The 20,433-nt window shown below is 39.6% G+C and overlaps 3 protein-coding genes across 3 annotated transcripts; all 3 read right to left on the bottom strand.

The window, feature by feature from the left end:
* Window positions 1-259: 259 nt before the first annotated feature.
* LOC144521529 (cholesterol side-chain cleavage enzyme, mitochondrial-like) lies at window positions 260-3,083 on the bottom strand. The gene is made up of 9 exons (XM_078256080.1): window positions 2,809-3,083; window positions 2,424-2,579; window positions 2,082-2,281; window positions 1,750-1,953; window positions 1,432-1,592; window positions 1,166-1,332; window positions 856-934; window positions 577-768; window positions 260-481 (listed from the first exon to the last, which is right to left on the bottom strand). Exons 1-9 carry the CDS (start codon window positions 3,081-3,083, stop codon window positions 359-361), a joined length of 1,557 nt encoding a protein of 518 aa, XP_078112206.1. The 3' UTR covers window positions 260-358.
* Window positions 3,084-8,439: 5,356 nt separating this feature from the next.
* On the bottom strand, window positions 8,440-11,772 carry stoml1 (stomatin (EPB72)-like 1). The gene is made up of 7 exons (XM_078257048.1): window positions 11,458-11,772; window positions 10,800-10,906; window positions 10,555-10,704; window positions 9,511-9,714; window positions 9,221-9,431; window positions 8,930-9,130; window positions 8,440-8,735 (listed from the first exon to the last, which is right to left on the bottom strand). Exons 1-7 carry the CDS (start codon window positions 11,612-11,614, stop codon window positions 8,539-8,541), a joined length of 1,227 nt encoding a protein of 408 aa, XP_078113174.1. The 5' UTR covers window positions 11,615-11,772; the 3' UTR covers window positions 8,440-8,538.
* Window positions 11,773-13,002: 1,230 nt separating this feature from the next.
* On the bottom strand, window positions 13,003-15,259 carry nr2e3 (nuclear receptor subfamily 2, group E, member 3). Its single transcript, XM_078256226.1, has 8 exons — window positions 15,184-15,259; window positions 14,843-14,981; window positions 14,586-14,689; window positions 14,201-14,464; window positions 13,771-13,958; window positions 13,448-13,688; window positions 13,263-13,368; window positions 13,003-13,150 (listed from the first exon to the last, which is right to left on the bottom strand). The coding sequence occupies exons 1-8, from the start codon at window positions 15,257-15,259 to the stop codon at window positions 13,018-13,020; spliced, it is 1,251 nt and encodes a 416-aa protein (XP_078112352.1). The 3' UTR covers window positions 13,003-13,017.
* Between the last annotated feature and the right edge of the window lie 5,174 nt (window positions 15,260-20,433).

Below are 20,433 nucleotides of genomic sequence, written 5' to 3' on the forward strand. Positions count from 1 at the left end.
TTTTCACCAATTAATATATTTAGATATTAAAATATGTAATAAAGTGATATATTACAAGACCTATTTTGAATCGGTTCAATCAAATCAATCAATCAAAATCAGTATTGTTTTATTCATCCCTGGTAGATATTTTCCACAACACTTTAACCATATCCACGTTGAATAAAGCATCTGTACATTCCAGAGTACACATTTCCATCATTGTTCATAGTACTCACTATGTAATATACAATACATATATATTTTATTTTGTGTTTATATTGTGGAGCTTTGTGAAGCCCTTTACAATTACCTGTGATAAAGGTCTATAGAAATGAGCTTGGCTTATCATGCACCACAATATTTCTCTCAAATGCTGTTACTGACTAGTATGTAGAGGCTTCAAAGTCAATATTATAGGTTTCTCTGGTAAGAGAATGAGCTCAAAGGTACTCTGCACTTCCACATGGCGCTGTTTCTCCACTCGGAAGTTCTCAAGCATCTGCAAAGACAGAAGATAATGCACAGAGTTAATATGCTGTGTAAATGAGCCTCAGAATACAGTGAAAACACCTCTTTATTCTCTGTATATCTTACATGGATCAGGAAGATTTGCATCTCTGCCTCAGCTATTCTGCGTCCTAAACATTGACGGGGGCCGAAACCGAAGCCCAGGCTCCTGAAGTAGTGCTTCTCTGTCCTCAGCCAGCGGGAGGGCTGATACTGCTCTGGACGGAAAAACACTTTGGGGTCTCTGCCCATTGCATACAGTCCTAACTGGACCAGAGTCTAAACACAAACACAAAAAGGATTTCTATAACAATGCTCAAATACAAAAACATGTTTAGATGATTTATATTTTTAACTGCGTCTTACTCCAGCTGGGATGTGGTAGTTTTGAATAATGATATCTTCTGCTATGTATCTTTGCAAGCTCACTGCAACCGGGTGTAACCTGAGGGATCAGAGTGAAAAATCTATATTAAGAACACTGATGCAAGTAGATGACAATTTGGTAAACTACAAAAGGTAATTTTCAGAACAACTATGTGTTAGTAATACTTATTATTGTACTTATTAAGTATTATTATAAATCTGAAAGAGGCAAACTATTTCCTAAACAATTAACATCTTTACAGTATCATTAATGAATTACATATCTGGCACCACCATTTTTTTTTTTTACCTCAGTGTTTCCTTTAAAGCTCCTTTGACCAATGGAATCCGCTTCAGCATCTCCAGCATGTCTCCCTGGCTTTCAGCCCGAGCTGCAGCCACCTCTGCCCTCAGCTCCTCCTGGAGGTTGGGGTGCCTAGCTAGTTCATACAATGTCCACAGCAGTGTGATAGAAGTCTGAAACACACAAACAGAAATAAGCAGAAAGACAAAAAAGTCTCATTCTGAAAAATAAAGGATTTTGTTATGATGATTTGCTTCTTTTTTTTTTCTTACCGTATCTACTCCTCCAGCCATTAGCTCAGTGATGCTGGCCTTGATGTCTTCAATGGACAGCTTGTCCAGCATGAGCAGACTAGCCAGGACTCCTGGGTATTTCTTTGGAGTGCCGGCTTCCTTACGTAACTTCCTGTAGATGTTGTGGATGCAGCGGTCCGCTGATGCACCAAAAGAATATAAATGAAATAAGACACTGCAACATATACAGTGCAAACATAAACATAGATTTTCAAATAATAGAACTGAGAACATCATGGTGGCAATCAAAACAATACTAATAATGTTCACCCTGGTTGTTTGTTCTCTGAGTCCTACCTTGGCTGAATATCCCATCCCAAGCCTCCACATGGTCCCGCCACACCTTCGCTCCAATCTGCCTCAACAGAGCAGGAGGTATGTACAGCATGGGTGAGGTAGTCTTGAACATGAGGGTGATGCATTCAATGAAATGTTGAGCTTCAGGGTCGACGTAGTCCAGCATCAAACCCAGACGCTCCCCATACAGCACTGAGCTCACCGCTGTGTAGGACAGAGCAAACATGAGACAAAGACAAGCAATGTGGGAGGGCACAAAACAGGGCACAGGCCTACACAGTGAGTGAAATAAATCATACTTGGATATCAAGAGAGTTAAAAGTCAGTCTTACACTCTAGTGCATATTTAAAGAGTTCTTGAGAGAGGTCAGTGGTCCATTGTTTCTGGCCACTTCGCTTTATCTTTTTGTGAACTCTGGCCACAAAATCCTGGCCCACTTCGTCCAGCAAAGGCACAAAGTTTTCCAGCATCTTCAGGGAAATCACCTCCTTGTTGAGAATCACACGGTTTGATCTCCAGTCTTCTCCATCCCTGTGAGAAGATTGGATTTTAACTTAATCTAGCTAGGAAACTAATAGGCAGTCTTAAAAAGTAAAGTAAAACCCTTGCTTCCATGAGTGTCAAATATAAAACAGAATTTAAACAGGTAGAAGGGGATAACAATGACACATACTTAAGTAAAACTCCATATTTGCGATTCCTGTAGTCTCTGTAAGATGTCCAGGCTTCAACTCTGAGCCTTTTAGGATAATGGCCCTCCGCTTTGAACAGGATAGCAGCATCTTCAGGATTGATGATATTTACGCTTTCATAATAACCTACTTTTTCTCTGACAAACAGGTCAGAGGAAAAAAAGGGTGTAAATGTCATGTCAGTCGCTTGTTTCCAGAAAACATGACCTTGCGGATTGTTGGTCACAAATATTTCTCATGAACAAAAATGTTTATATTTGGATCAGAACATCATTCAAAGTAATTTGTTTTGTATACTTATGTTACTGTTTACTTAAGATAGACAGTAGACGATTAGTGCCATGCAAACTGCTTTGCCTTTAGTACCTGTAAATGGGTCCAAAAGTGTTGAAGTTCTGCAACATTATGCGGTGAAGGTTTCTGAAGCCATCCAGTTTCCAAAAATTGTACAAGTTGGCCACCCCATTTTTCCACAGTCCAGGAATCTCACTGAAAGGCTTAACAATGCTGCTGCTGTCTGAGTACACCTGTTTGACCACTGGCATATTGCTGCTGCAGCGCACACCTGTTGTTGTCAGCTCTCCTATCCAGAACAGGGGCATCGTCACTGGGCTGCGCCACACACTCCACCTGGCCATCATGGCAAGCATAAAAAATGCTCACTTTGCTCTACCTTCAGCCACTGCTCTGGCTCTCCCAGGGACATCTGGTGCAAAACAAGGAGGCTGGTCTTAATAGTTGCCCCCCCCCTTACGGTTGTGATCAAGGCTCTTAAGTTGAACTTTAGAGTACATAGATAAGTACAGTATAAGTCAATGTACTTTTATGTTTTAATGTATTCACAATATACACTGCAGCTGGGTTAGGCAAAATAATAAGTTTTGTAGTATCTGAAGAGCCTATAAGGTTAAAGTTTGTATAAAGCTCAAATGTGCTGAGACATAATGAGCACTGTGTTAGTGAAGTAAGTTTAATAATTTTCCTCTCAGTGGAGTGATGTGTTGAAGAGGATGTTTTATGTGATTCTGTGATTGGGGGCTGAGTGGGATCAATGATTTTATGTGTAGTTGGAGCCCCCCAAAAAGACTCTTGACCTCGAAGGGACTCAGACCTTTACTTGCCAACTCACATCCATTTACTTTATCTAACATGTTACCTAAACGTACCCCTTATAAGCCATGTTCTTGCTGCAGCAAGACAGAGTGCATATTGGCTTTGTACTCTCCGGGTTCTGCAGGATCCGTCATGATGCTGAAATCCTTGATGTAATAAACCTTTTTATAATCAAGAACAGTCAACAAAGTTCCTTTTCCACACATCGGCAACGCAGTGCTGCAACTAAATATACAACAAATCTGGCGTCACGTGATTCGGCTTTGTCGGCCACGGACGCATCGCTTGTGGGGCTTCGGTGTGCGACTTCTGCTTCAAAGGAGGGTGAGTGTTCCTCACATTTTTGGGGTGGCAGTCGTTCATGGGTGCCGCATGTGTGTGTGTGTGTGTGTGTCAGGCCGCATTGAAAAGACGCCTGTGTGTGCAGCTGCGGTACTGTGTGTGTTGATGTGGGGGCTGGGACATTGTTTCAAATTTCTTTGCATACAAATTGCTGAAAAAAGGATCCCAGAAAGTGGAGAAGAGATATACGTTGCGCTCAAGAGAAGGAAAGGCAAGCAAGAAGATGCTTCCAGTGATAATCCGAGGACAGAATTTGGAGTATAAGCCTTTGCAGAATACCGATATGTCAGATATTCTTGATAAATTGCCTACTCTTCAAGAGGGAGCACATCCTTGGATTGCAAAGTTGGAAAAAATGTCGATAGGGACACAGTTTGCCATAGGAGACACTAAGAGACTTTCGGCTAATCTCCTTGGGGTTCCAGGTATGGAAGACATTTTTCAGAGAGCTGGACTCAATCGATATGTGTCGATATACTGCTGTATGTGATCCTGAGTTGTTGGCTGCAAGTAGAGGTCGGCTGTGGAGAGCACTGAGAGATGCATATCCAACAAATGTGCATCCAGACAACATTCTGATTGAACCACTGGGACAGGAAGAAAATCCGAGAGCTTATGTGTCAAGAGCTCACCAGGTGTGGAGAAACACTACGGGAAATGATCCAGATCTGAGCCAACTGGAGCAGTCAATTTTGCGAACCAAACTGCAGAAGGGGCTGCCCTTACCAGTAAGGAGTAAGCTAGCAGAAGTGGTTGGACTTGGAAGCATAGAAAAAACAGTTTATACAGATCATATAGTCCATTAAGTGAAGCTATATAGAAATGAGCAGAAAGAACAAGACCGAGAAACTACCAGAAAACTCAATCAAATACAACGGGTGGAGAATAAGAAGAAGGAGCTTCGGAGGCTTTGGTTATGCAAAATCAGTGTTCACCAAATCAACAATCACCACCACAACTGCAGCCAAATCAGGTCCAACCTCAATTGTCCCAATCACCATTAGTGATTCCAGTTGTTTTATATCCACAGCCAGTTTTTGGACAGATACAGAATTGGAGAAGAAGAGGAAGATTTGATCCATACTTTATGCAATCATCACAAGTTATAATTGTGGACAGGATGGACACTTTGCCCGTAGTTGTAATAAGCCAGGAGGGAACTCCAGAGGAAAATACAGAGGAAGATACGGGGGCCAGTCGAGGCCATTTGGAGGACCGGTGAACCCTTATAGGAGCCTGGAGCCAGGATTCTAGAAGTGCCCAGAAGATCTGAAAGGGGGGTGTCATTAGGGCCGGAAAGAGATCAAGGACAAGGACAGTCACAAGTTGGTACAGATCTCCATAGATGAGCGTTGACATCAGCAGACTGACCAGAGAAGGAGGGGGGAGAGAGAGACCGGATTTGCTCTGACGCATCGACGCATCAACACATAAAACGAGGTAATACACCGACAAACACACATTTTGAAAATACACATACTCTAAAGAAGTAATTATTCTTATTACTTTTAAAATAGAGTTACTCCTATGTGAACACATCTATATGAAGGGTTAAGACATGTCTCTAAATTAAGCAACCTGGTATGAAAACTTTACATTTTGTCAGTAACAAACTTTCTGTTAAATGTGTAATGACTTTCCTGTGACAGCTTCTAACAAGACTAGTGACAAATATGTTACTTTAGTTGGTGTGTCAGGAAATGTTAAACGAACATTTCACTGTTTTATTTTTGTGCTCCAATGACATAGGTAACTTTTGAAGATGCTTTATTGGGAAGTGATTTTATGTACGAATTTGAATTGGATTGATGTAAAGTTATTACAAACTGAATTTTGTTAAAAATAAGCTTAGAACAATTGTGTGACTATAAGTAAAATAGCCTGACATTAACATTAGTAAACTATTCTTGGATGTAGTTTGTAAATGCACCTTTTATCTTTAACAAAACCATATGGAATGCATGAAAACAGTAGCAGTGATAATGTGAGAAAAGATGAGACAACTCCCAATCACAGATATATTTTAGTCAAATTAAAAGTTATTTGCATTGGTTAATTTGTTGTTTATAGTGTACCAATCATCTGTTCATGACTTCTCTCTAAGTATAGATTTGCGAATGGAAATCAGTTATTACAGCCCAATGATGGATCAGCATCTTTTTTCATTTAGAAATCTGATTTGAATTTCACTATTCTGCATAAGTTGCAGTGGTGGTACTGAAGCCTGTAGGATTAGAAGGTAGAAACGTCTAAAGACTCCAGAGTGAAGCTGTACAATTCATTGAATTTTGATAGAGATTACAATGTTGGCTTATTAATTACAGAAACAATTTAATGGAGAGGAACGATTGTTCTGCACATTACATTAGCAAGTAGACTTGGTTTGTTTTGTGTTCAGAATGAAAATGTAAAGTATGTTAAATGTGAAGAGTTTAGGATAATTTTCACAGATCAAGATGTTTACACTGATGTGTTGAGATGTTAGTCTAAGTATCAGTCTAAATTTCAATAAATGCTTGCATTGGGCAATTGAGAATTCGGTATTGACTAACACCGGCATGGTTATCATTTTATAATGTGGCAAAGTGGCTGCATTGCTTTATGCTAGTATATTGCTCTGTCAGGTTACTTTTCAGACTCTGTCTAGTTTAAAACAGGAATTTCACATAGATGAGGTTGAAAGAGTTGGACATAAGGAGAAGCTGCCAGATGGGTTTTTCGCTCTCACACTCCATAAATTAAATTTTGTTACACTCTATAAATTAGGTTACACTCCATAAAGTTGTTGTATTGTTAAGATCATACTATAAGGAACATGTGTCAGAGAAATTGTTCTTCTGTTATCATTTTAAACATGTATGTTTTACTCTTTTTGTTTTTCAAGACTTTATTAAGCCTCAAAGGGGGGACATATGTAGTATCTGAAGAGCCTATAAGGTTAAAGTTTGTATAAAGCTCAAATGTGCTGAGACATAATGAGCACTGTGTTAGTGAAGTAAGTTTAATAATTTTCCTCTCAGTGGAGTGATGTGTTGAAGAGGATGTTTTATGTGATTCTGTGATTGGGGGCTGAGTGGGATCAATGATTTTATGTGTAGTTGGAGCCCCCCAAAAAGACTCTTGACCTCAAAGGGACTCAGACCTTTACTTGCCAACTCACATCCATTTACTTTATCTAACATGTTACCTAAACGTACCCCTTATAAGCCATGTTCTTGCTGCAGCAAGACAGAGTGCATATTGGCTTTGTACTCTCCGGGTTCTGCAGGATCCGTCATGATGCTGAAATCCTTGATGTAATAAACCTTTTTATAATCAAGAACAGTCAACAAAGTTCCTTTTCCACACATCGGCAACGCAGTGCTGCAACTAAATATACAACAAATCTGGCGTCACGTGATTCGGCTTTGTCGGCCACGGACGCATCGCTTGTGGGGCTTCGGTGTGCGACTTCTGCTTCAAAGGAGGGTGAGTGTTCCTCACATTTTTGGGGTGGCAGTCGTTCATGGGTGCCGCATGTGTGTGTGTGTGTCAGGCCGCATTGAAAAGACGCCTGTGTGTGCAGCTGCGGTACTGTGTGTGTTGATGTGGGGGCTGGGACTTTGTTTCAAATTTCTTTGCATTGTGATAAAAAAAAAGTGAGTGAATTGCGATAGAGAAATAAAGGAAAAGAAAATTAAAGTGAAGAACAGAGGATAATGTGTAGAATAGTTTAAAAGAGTGTTAACCCTGGGCCCAAGGGAATTTGGCTTAAAAAGAAAAAACAACAGAGAAATAGAGGAAAAGGAAAATAAAGCAAAGGCTTAAGGAAGTTAAAGAAATTAGAGTTAATTCATATACTTTCTATATTAAATGGGTAACAATTGTTATAAAAGATAGTTATAAAACAGTTTCTCAAGAAACTGTCTTTGTTCCAAATGGTCAAGGGGGCAGCCCTGCTTTTGTCACACGGCAGGAAGAAACCTTTTGCCTATCCATCTTGGATCCAACCCCTGCTGTCGTGCCGACTAGATTAGAACAAAAGAATGTTAATTCCTGTAGCTTGGAAAGAAGTTGCATCCTCATTTTATCCATGACCGAGCGTAACCTAAGAATTCCGAAGTACGCCCTCCTTATTTGGGCGACGAAGAAAACCAATGAGATGCGCCCAACATGCCACCATGCCATCGAAAGACCAATGGGAATGGTTTTAATCCACGTGGGGAAGAGGAACCGCTCACATGTCCAAGAGAATATAGTAAACAAGTGGAGGGTCGTTAGGAACTGTAAAAGGTGAATCCACAAGGGAGAAGCATCTTTTCAGTCCGCTGCAGAGTAAAACTTGTCATGTCGTTTTCTTATTAAATATTTTTGTTAATCTCCATTGGACCAAGCCTCTCTTTTCTCGTTCAAGAAAATACAACAGTTACTTACTAAATATTGTATTGTAAGTGAGACTATGCCAACTGACCTTAGGCCTCATGCCCTTCAGAAAGTTTGTTGTCTGTGTAAACAAGCATTTGCTTTGATTTGTGAAGAAAGACAAGGCCATAACAGAAACTAAGTTCATGACAAATGTAATTAATGTATACATTAAAAGAATGTACTGTACATTTAAAGTTAAAGATTCAATAAATAGGTACACAAATGCTACTATGAACGCTATTTCTTAAGCAGCTTTATGAGTTCTTCCAGCTTCATGGCAGTCTTAATGTCTCCCTGGATTGTGAGTCTGCCACTGGTGTAAGCAGCAAATGGTTGAAGTCTGCCCTGGAACATGGCCAGAAGGTCGCTGTCACTCATGCTTAGTGTCACATCTGGCTGTCTGAACAAGGACCCTGATCCAGCTGCACCACTACCTACAGAACACACACACAGAGCAATGGAGATATTTGATATTTATCTAACTGTACTTTTGTTTCTATTTACCACAAACATTTGAGCATTATTAGACAGATTTAGCACAACTTGCATTCAGTTACTGGATTTCTCTCAATGAGAATTTTAAATAATAATCATTGTGGCATATTTAGAGCAATTTATGAACCATCACCTTGGCTCAAATCCACGTAGTAACTGTGATGCTGTCCGTCTTCCAAGCTTATGTCAAACTGGAAGCAAGCCCCAATCTGGTGGACCAACGTTTCAGAGAGCAGAAGCTTGACCCCACCAAGCAGTTCTTCAACAGAACCTAGTGTGGCCACAGCTGCCTGAGGGGCACTGCTGAGCTCATCTGTAAAGGTAATGCTGTCATCTGAAGAGAAAAAGCCACAGATGTATTTTACAACATTATCAGGCTGGGTACATGTTGTACAAAAGCAGGTATGTGCGTGTGACGCCATACCTTGTTGAGGCTGTGAAATGCCACTTTGGCCCAGAAAGTGCATGGCCAACTGCTGAATGGGGCCAGTGAGGCCTTCCAGTCCAGGCACAGATGGAGGCATGATGAGGGGTCCAGAGGGGCCTCCCTCTGGTGCTTTTAGTAGAGATCCCAGGGTAAGCTCTACCCTGTCCACTTCCAGCCCCCAGGGACGAGTCACCTCATTTATGTCCATCTGTACAGAGCAATAAAGGATGTAAGTTTGACGTGATACAGTGAAAAGCCAGAAGAGAGTAGGTCCAGTGTAGTCTCACCCCAAGATATTCTCCAAGTTTAACTCTCTCAGTTTGGATCTCCTTGAAAGTCTTCTTGGCAAGGCTGTAGGTCAAAGCCTTCTGTGCCGTCATCCTGGTTGAGGCGTTCAGGTCCTGGACTGATAGTACTGACATGACGGGGCTCCAGATCCTGAACTGAATGTCTGCTCCCACTGACAACACCCCGCCATCCAGAGTAGTCACCTACAGTAGCAGAATTACAGTTTATACGAGTGCTGGACACCTAACCAACCCTGTCATTTGACATTTGTCACAATTTAAAGAATATAGAGACAGCTTCTCTTCTCTTCATTCTTAAGGCTGGTAATGACTGAAGTAATATGCACTGTGTAAAGTTGAATATACAGTTGACCAATGCTGACCGCTCAGAAGGAGAGTTTTGAAACAAAGTGACATGAGCTCGACACATTGGCTTTATCGAAATGCAGTGAAGCATTTCAGTGATGGGGCTGTGGCTACTTTCCCAAAAATGCACAAGGAAAGGTTAATTTAAAAAAAAAAACAAAAAAAAAACTCTTAAGCTTAAAAAACAAAATGTTGCCATCAGACATCCATTTGCATCTAATTTTGAAGTTTATAGGGGCAAAGACACAAGACTAAAAACAACACAGTAGTGTGTACTGAGTGTACTTTCTTCAGTTTAACACTGATCAACAGTGCACCAAAAGTGTCACCTGTAGGACAAAGTAATCATTCCACCTATTCATACTGGCCATTAAGAGATCCACTCCTAATGTGCTTTTAACGGACGTGACGGGGAAGTCCTCCTCCTGTGCAAAAATTTATTAAAATGTTTATCTGAAGCTTATGACTGACTATTATTTTAAAGCAGAATTGAAAATGTGTGAACCTATCCTTAAGTTTGGTTAGTAAAGACTTAATGTAACAACCTGTCAGAGAATGTGAGGGAAACTACTCCAAAACAGTTGTTTTTTGCATTTTTCAGTGTTTCAGCATGTAAGGACTTGAACAAGTTGCCCATCACAACAGCTCACTAATTATAAACTCATTAAAGTGGTTTACCTGGCAAGGAGGAATGTTGAAAGCACGGGTGCGCAGGTCTACTCTCTGCCACTGATCAATGAGTGGCAGCACAAGGACAATACCCGGACCCTTTGGAGGACCAACTCGACCCAGACGAAACACTACTATCCTCTGGTAGTTAGGCACCGCCTACGAACAAAATGAGTCACAGTGGGTTGTTTTAATTCCTAACAAGTGAGTGAACGTGCTGTGGGGGTAACTGATGAGAGATCATTTCAGCTTACTTTCAGTACAAACCATCCTGTTATAGGAAATGTTATAAAGGTGCCAATGTAGACGAGGAAGATGACAATCAGGTTGCACATCCAGGACAGCCATCCTTGGGAGGTATCTTTAAGAAAAGAAACAAACAATATAAAACTCAATCTTTAGTAAACCAGCTTTCTTTCTAAAGTCTGAGAAGATCGATTTGGGATTGGAGACTACACAAATTAACAGAAAGCTGGGGGTGTGGAGTTTTGAAAGACGTGGTTTTACCAGACAGAAAGGGCCTAACATGCTATTAAACTGCATTTTTGGAAGTAGATCCAGTGTTTTTGGAGCTTGACTCATAGGGACTACATTTCAGGTTATACTCTCTAATTTTACCCATTGTGGCTTTTATCTGTCTCATGCAAGTCCTCCAACATTTATTAAGTACAAGTTGCATTTGTTCTATATTAATTAAATGCTTTATGCATTTTATTTTATTTTATGTTCAAAGTCTGTGCGTGTATATTGTCTTTTCCCTAGGTGCAATACAAAGTTCCCTTGAAGACAACAAAGTTAAAGGAAACGATGGACTAGGCAGTAATAAGACTTTGACAGCATAGTATTGATCATAAATGGCAAACCACTCCGTCCAAAAAACCATAGCTCCCATAGTTAATGTTAGCTCCCTACCAGCGAAGTTGTTTTCAGAGACATTAGAGATGTTGTCAAATGAAAACCCTTTGTGGTAGCCGCGCTGTGTGAAGCTGTCAGTGTCCACGAACAAGCCAGGAGTCCTCGGACAGGTGGACTCCCTCTGAGGGAGCGGCTGATACGACTTGCTAAACATTGTTAGGTAAAACAACTGTTATTTCTTATTTGAAGCGACATTATCAGTCTCCGCTGCAGTTGTTGTTGTTGTTGTTGTTGAATGCAGGACGCTCTATCTCATGCATTATGCTAGCTAACAAGCTAGCGTTCTTCCGTGTTTTCTGTCCAGTTCTTCTTCTCTATGTTTACTGACGGCTCGTATTCATCAGTAAATGGGCTCATTACCGCCTCCTAACGTTACTGTAGCCCAACTGGAGTTTACATTCCAGGACAGGACACAGCCCCACGTTGATAATCCCATAGATATGGATACACTTTTATCTCTCACGGTCTCTCGTTTCTGATATTTTTGCAGTCAGATGTTATTGTACTGGCACCATGGAAAGTTCTGTTTTTTTGTATGATCTGTAGCAATTATAAATATTGTCATATTGTCATCTTAGATCCCCATCAGTAGCCTAGGCCTATTGGATTTTTGAGGGCAATATCGAAAAGAAAAAAAGGATTACTTGTTACTCCTTTTTTGACAAACATAACAAACATTTCATAAGGAACACCAAAAATAAATGTGTAAGAGCTTTCTGGTTTCTAAATTACCTCAAACGTTTGTTATTTCTGCACTGAAATTTCTTGTTACATTTTGGCTGACATATAGGCTACACCAATATATATATATATATAAATATATATATATATATATATATATATATATGTATATGTATATATATATATATATATATATATATATATATATATATATGTGTATATGTATATGTATATATATATATAAATATATATATATAAAAGGCCAATATTAGCCATTATGGTGTCGTGGTCAAGCTCTAAATCATATTAATAAAAAGACCAGATATTCTGTATTGTGTCTGTTCTTTGTAGCATCTTTTTGTAATATGTTTTGTGTTATGTGTTCTCTTCTGTTTCTGTAAAACCAGATAAAGAATGGAAAACATGACCAAAGATGAACAAACTTGTAAAATACACATTTTTAATTTTTATTTAGGACAAATACTTACATTGAAAACAAAATATATTCATAATCATATTGTAATAAAGAAATGCATATCCTTCAAACTCAGCACCTACACTAAACATTGTGATGTCTGTGGTTCTTCATGACAAAATTGTAATACTAAATCATGTAATACCACTGAACAAAACCTGTATTTGTATTTAATTAGAATGCCATAAACGTTAGTGGGTCTTTTTTACAACAGGTTTTTGACCTATTGTGGGAAAACATTTCCTTCTGTGATATTTCAAAATGTCTTCAGTAAAAAAAAAGGGTCATAACCAGAATATGTGAAACAAACAACCAGAAAATGTGTTGCTTGAGGGTTGGTTTATTACGTTTTCCTTGCAGGTGTCGTTCAGCTTCCCTGTGTGCTTGTTTTAGTTAGTGTCTTAGTTTTTGAACATGTCACACAGCAGCTTCTCCATGGGTGTGCTGCCAATGGTCCTGTGAAAGAACAGCTTCTCTATTTTCTCAGAGCTCACAAAGTGGAGGGATGGCAGCAGAAGTAACAGTCTCCCAAACCTTGATGGACAAGAACCAAGGAGAGTGAACTTCATTTTTCTATTTAGGCTTTTATATGACAAACTTTCGAAGATCTCAGTGTCAGAGAGAGAGAGAGTTACAGCAGGTTTACCTGGCACTTTGGCTTGGGTATTCTGAGTGGATGTGCTGACTTAACAACACCTGTGACTGGTCCTGCAGATTCTCCACCTGCTCTGGGTCTTTGAGGCTGCGTGTCTCTGCAAATCAAACAGCATGACATTAGTTACAATGTCAATTCAATAACAAATTCATGTTGCTGAAGGAATAACTCCTTACCTGGCTTGAACAGTACAATAGCTTTCAGGCAGGCAAACTCAGTAGGGTCAACAGCCAGGGCCTTAAAGCGATTAAAGACCTCTTCCAGAATGCGCAGGTCAGCTGTGGGGACACTGATCTTGGCCTGCTGTGTGGGAGAAAGATCTGGCAGAGACAGAAGAGGACAGCTGTCCATGGGCAGGGACCACTGGATGGCACACAAGAGGAACATCTCACTCCAAGCTTCCTCAAGGAGAATCACCTGAGGATGTCACAGGAATGCATGTTATCAGTCTCACACACAATGTATGTGTAAATCAGTTCAGCATGTCAGTCAGTCTCACCTGGTCTCGAAATGGCAAGTGAGCAAAAACTGGCAAATTTTTTGCCCACTTGACAGACATGAAGAGGAGTCGTGCCGACGTCTCGTATATACTCTCTGAACAGCTGGAGGCATACGGGGACACACGACAGTCAGAGGGAGTCCAATCTCTCTCTGAATCATTGGTGGTTACATCAATATTCTCCTCCACTATGCATTAGAAAAAGAGAGCCACACAAACGTTGAGGCTATTGGGAGTACAACACTGCAAGTTTAAATGGATCACTACAATTCAGATAAGACAATTCTAAATTTCTGTAGCTCATTGTATCATTAACAAAGGCAAACTCCACTTATCACCTACATAGTAAGTAGCCAAACCAAACACTATAAAGTGTATTTTTAAAACACCCATCTAATTGGGTACTCAGCCTTCTGGCATATGATCTCACCGTCCTCAGGCTCCAGTTTTGCACAGGTCTCTGCAGTCAGCAGGCTGACCATAAAGCGGTGGACGGTATTGGGGTTGCTGCAGGGCTGTATGGTAGCAGAGGTGGTGACGGAGGAAGTGATCAGAGGTCTGCAGATGACTGATGAGTAGGTGGCAGAGGAAGTGATGTCCTGTGTGGTGGCCAGGTGCTCCTTTTTAGTGGCCACACTTATAGAGTCTAGCCTGACATGTGCTGTGCTTCGAGGCTGCCGCTCATTCTGTACAGCTGCCAAAAGCACAAGTAAATAATATATAATGTGTAAACAGTCAAGGCTTTATATCATTTGTACTATGACAGCAATGATATAATATAATCTACACAGTCAATTTATTCAGATTTTTCTCACCATCTTTGTTCATGCCAGCTTGGAGACACTTCTTTAGTCGACAAGCTTGGCATTGGTTCCGATGAGCCTTGTCAACAGGGCACCTGCCAGTTCCAGCCTGACACCTGTGATATTGACAAAAACAAATTAAGAATTCTGAGTAAAGATAAGTACTATGTTGAAATACAAATAACTAATTGTTACACTTGTTGTGTTGTATTTTTCCATTATACACACAAGGTAATTCTGATTGCCCTTTTAGACAGAATTTTGCTCACCTGTAAATGAGTCTTCGTCTCACACTGCGCTTGAAAAAGCCACTGCAGCCGTTGCAGGCATAGATACCATAGTGTTTACCACTGCTTGAATCGGAACACACTTTACAAAGCAGGCCATGGTCAAGTGCTTTATCTGGGACTGTACAGATGGGTACAGATGGCAGAAATAAATACTTTTTCCACACTCTTTTAAGGATCAACAGACAACTTAATTCTACAGATTGTATATGCAGTAGTACACACAACTATTATGGACATCATTATTCTAACATAATTGTTGTTTTTTGTCATTGTTTAGCACCTTTGTTAGCTCTTTCATATCACAACAAGTATTGGCTCACCTGCTTGAGGTCCATCTGTGAAGTCATTAGACATGTCAGAAGAAAACATGTTAATTTTGCTCATGTGGTCCTCCATTTTGAGATGTGTAATTTCTAAACTTTACGTAATCAACTGTTTTTAGATGATTACTCCCAGACGTATTTCCTGTTCTTTATAAAGTACTATTTGTGAAGTTGCCAAGCTGGATCAAAGCATTTTCTTTATGTGAAGTGTTGACACATGGCAATGCCCCCAAAACACAAAAGACATAGAATTTGTAGTTCTTTCTACTAAAACTTGTAGTTAAAGCCTAATTTCTTCAGAGGTCATCAGAGTGTTACTCCAGGAATGCTCGATGATATGGATCCAGTGCTGTTGTCCATTCTCTGGTTGTTTCTGATGTAATGGGGGTCAATAGAGTCACTAGTTGTCTTCTTCTTTCTTTCTCTCTGCCAGAATGAGTGCGAGTCTGAGTTGTCAGGGGGCTTTCTGAAGGAAGACAAGGAGATTAGAGCCAGGCGCTGTGTAAGCAAATGCTGATTTGTCATCCTCTTAATCTTTACCATCCATAAGGGTAAATCAATCAGTCACACCACTTACAGGCATAATTGCATTCAACAAAGGTGACTGACTACTGAAAAAGAATTGGAAAATAATATGTTTTACTTCTCACCTACACAACTTTCAAATGACTTCTGAAATGTGGCTGCTGCATGGTAAAGATCCCCAGTGTCAATGCATTGCAAACTGTAATCAACATTGTTTAAATGATTCCCTTTTCGGTCTTTACTTTGAATGCCTTTCAATACAAACATAACTCCCAGCAATATATTTATCATGACACTTCTACTAACACTAATGAAGAAGAAAATATTGCTTATTTTTTTTAACCAGTCGCTACATTCTGCTAAATAGTCATACACTAGTTAATTTGTTGCTGGGAGCCATTTTGCCATTTTGTAGTGCTATTTAACATTGTGTGTGTGTGTGTGTGTGTGTGTGTGTGTGTGTGTGTGTGTGTGTGTGTGTGTGTGTGTGTGTGTGTGTGTCTCCTGTGTAAAATATATATTTAATAACATGTATTCATTATTTTTACAAGATAATATATGTTTACAAGCAAATGTGTTATTGTAAATCTGACCACAACAGTCTACTACTACATAAAGTGACTTGAGAAATCACAAATCAGAAAAGGATTTATTGCCAAGTAAGTAACACTTGCCTTGGTTGTTGGTGCATACATAAACATATTAAACATTAATATACAACAAACAAACAATAAATACAGTAAGAAATATTTACATATAACTGTTTAACATTAAGAAAAAAGAGGTATTAGAAGTTGACAACTAGTGAACTAATCAAGTACACAAAAAAAGACACAAAACATAGCAATATGAATTATTTGTCCCATTCCTAGTACACATATGTTCCTCAGCTTCCTGTTAATAGGGTAGCCTTACACTCTGCACCATATTGGCCCTGTCGATGACACTAATGGCTTCAGGAGAATACAGCCACCCCAAATCAGCAAAGTAGCTTAACCTTCCATGAAATGTGGTCTCCTTCTTTGAGGGGGATCACTAAAGGGGGTGATGAGAAGAAAAACAATTAGTGGAGAGATAGCAAGAGAAAGAGCAGCAACAAGTTGACCCTTAATTCCATTCTTCTGCCATATGGTGACTGCTCTCTGGAGCATCCGTCTGCCTAATTAGTAACCCAAGTGCAATTTACTGTTATTGCAAGTGCACAACTCCTTGAATCACTAATGTTCTCACTTGTCCTCACTTTAAGGTATAAGACAGTGAATGGTGGAAAGAAATGTTTTTCTGTACAGGTCTATCAAGCTACACTGATTTAGCCATTATTGCATATAGCTAATGGCATCTAGTTCAGCTCTTTAATCAGATCAAATGTAGCAGAGACACTAAAGGTACCGATGGGGCTGCCTGCCATGTCCACAGAATGATTTTTGTAATCCGTATTAAGTCACTCTTGATTTTAGAAAAACAACGTGGTATTGAAAACAGAGCTCTTTCTGTTGGCCTAAATTGGTGTATAAAAGGATTACAAACTAGCTGCAGGCTACGAGGGCTATGTACACAGCTGTTTGAACTCAAAACCTGTTGTCTGAATACATTTTATAATCCTGAAAGAAGGACAACACAGGTTAGATTTGGGGTCTCAAAGGTTCCAATGGTGTGTGTACATGTTATAATAGAATGCAGTGAATTGGCTTTATATTATGCAACTCAGTAATACAAGTGGAAAAATTGACTGCAGGTGTGCAACAGTAATTTATTCTCCTCATTGTGTATTTTGTTTAAAGTTGTTGTAATGCATGTTATTTGCAATTTGTTTTATGTAAAGCACTTTAAATTGCTTTGCATGTGTTATTATGTAAAGCACTGTGTTTTAAAGGTGCTATAAAAACTTGCCTTGCTTTGCCTTGTGTACACAAAACAAACCATTTGACTAGCATACATGCCCAAAGCAAATTAACCTGCCACAGTTTATACACTATACACACCATCCGACGCCAACAGACCTGCTAGCTGGATGTAAAACTAGTTTAAACCATTTTAAACAATTTCACTCCCTAACTTGGACATGACAAACAGTTTGGGAAGTTTATGCACACTCTACACAGAATGTGGTCCAGAACACATTTGCATTTACACTACACTACATGTTTATATACCATCTAAACCTACTCTGTGAATAAGCCTGAAATACATATTTATACTGACCTAAGCAGTACTGAGCATGGTAATCTGGAGTCCCATATCAGATTACATAACACAGGTATTACTGTACTCACATGTCAGGGGTGAGCTGATTATCGTGTTCATCACACTAGGAGACAGGAAATGAACATGTAGGGTGCATGCTCAAAGGTCATTTTTGAGACCTCTTTAAATGTGAAAGATGGTGAAATGTGTCTGTGATCGCTGATAATGCCTTTACGCTGATATTATGTATCACCTAAGCAAAGCGTAACTTTAAATATTTCCATAAAAGTGAAACCTATAGTCTTTTCTGTCTTTTCTTGACTCTCCAGTTGTGGCACGGGTAAGATTCTGCTGCCATCAGCAAAGTGCTGCTTTAAGGTTTTGCCTGGCAGGGATAACTGTCACGTTTCTTCACTCCTCAGCCCTGTGATTGTTGGGCAGATGCAGCCAATCTTTAGCAGCCTGCTGCCATGAGCCAACTGGATGATTATGTGTTTAGTGGGAACATTTATGATGACAGAGCCCTGCAGGTGATTGAACATGCGTCACAAGTAAAACCCTTGCTCAGTTGCTTGGCAGATCAGACTGATCAGCTAGCTGTTTATTAGTTTAAAAGTGTCGTTACCTTTATACATATTAGGAGTTTTAAATAATTATGGCTGTAGTCAGTTGCATTGCATCAAATATTAAAAGCACATGCACTGCAGCAAGCACACATGTGCAAGACATTTTTCTTGTCCTTCAGAGGATGCCCTTGAACACTAGATCTTTGTATCAGTCTAAGCAGCTTTTTTTCTATAATCTCCTTGAATGACAGCTATTGTCAAAGAGTGAGATTAATTTTTAAAGTTGTTGGCATTGCACTCGGAGCAGGTGCCTCAAGTTGCAAAGACGTAAAAGTCATAATTGATTTTCTTTAATTTTTGTGTGTTTTTAATCTAATAATGAGCTTTAAACCCTAAATCAATCTACATTTAGGTAGATATAAATACGATGATACAACGTTTGGCATTAAAAAACAGACAAAACTGGACAAAAATCTCATCAAAATAAACTTTTGTTGTATAAACTGTAAAACTGTTTTTGTATTAACCTAAAATGCAAGTTACCAATTTCTATTGAATACAGGCAGTAAAATGTCCTGGCAGGATAAGCTTATGCCTGCTCTGTTGTAACAGCATAAACTTCTGTTACACTGCACTCAGCATGTCTGATGTCTCTGATTTCAAGTAGCTGCAGAGAATGGTTAACCAAGCTTGCATGGTTAAGCTTTGTAGGTTCACCTCAGCAATTCATGTGGTCACCCCCAAGTCAGATGAAGTGGAAGGATTGAGGTGTCAGCACTATGGCTACCAGGGATTGCCCCGCCTTGCCATATGCTGCCACTCCTGTAATCCACACAATGAGAAAATCACTTGTTTCAGTCTGTATCAAAGTCATACCAGCTCGATTCAACAGGCAAATCCACATCAGGGAGAGAAAAGCCATGTTATTGCTGACAAAGGAACTGAGAAGCTTATTTGGTTATGTCCTGTAAATAAAAGCATGTATGTTTAGCATATTCTGTTAACAAAACACTCAAAAGAAATGAATGGAAATTTTAGAGTAAATTATCACTGACATGTTTACATTGTTTCAAACTTGAAATTATTTTCGAACAGTTAATTAAATAATTTTGTCACACCATTATCCATTGCCTTGTTTTTTTTAGTTTTTTAGATAATGTTTTAGGCATTTATTTTTATAGGACAGCTGAAGACATGAAAGGGAGAGAGAGGGGGAATGACATGCAGCAAAGGGCGGCAGGTCGGAGTCGAACCCGCGGCCGCTGCGTCGAGGAGTAAACCTCTACATATGGGCGCGTTCTCTACCAGGTGAGGTACCCAGGCACCCGCCTTGTTTTTTGTGTTGGCTTTTGATATTCTGAATAAATATCAAAAAGAGAGCCTAACATGCTTCAAAACTCTAGTACAGCAACATTTTAAGTTTGAAATAATGTATCATATTCAGTCTACTCTCAGTTATAGAAAGGTAATAAAGTTAGCACAACTCGAGAATTTAAAAGCACAGCTCGCATCCTAGAGGTCCTGTAAGTGCACACCAAACAAAATGCATTTGCTCATTTATAGAGGTAACAGGAGGACGCTTCATGTAGCCAGTCAAAAATTAAGATAATTTGGCCATTTGACTCAGTGGTCACAGCCTTCTCGTTTAAGCTGCCCTGGTCGAAGTCACTGAAAACTAGCCAAACATTGGGGGTCCCTGGAAAGTTGGTCTTTAGAGGGAGACAGACGCCATTTGCCATTTGTGTCATAAAAGTATGCTCACAGGCGATGAGATCCGAGCTGAGTAAACCAACAACTGAAACTGGAACATGTATAGACTTACATATAGCAGTAGTAATAAGATCATTTGGGTCATATCCATCGTTAATTTGGATCTGGTTTGGTTTCCCTTACATCTGCTCAAAACAGTGTCGGGGAAAAACAGATCAATATGTGTATGTATGTATCCCAAAAAAGTTGGCACAATAACAAG

The sequence above is a fragment of the Sander vitreus genome, chromosome 8 (assembly GCF_031162955.1).
Source record: "Sander vitreus isolate 19-12246 chromosome 8, sanVit1, whole genome shotgun sequence".
NCBI lineage: Eukaryota > Metazoa > Chordata > Actinopteri > Perciformes > Percidae > Sander > Sander vitreus.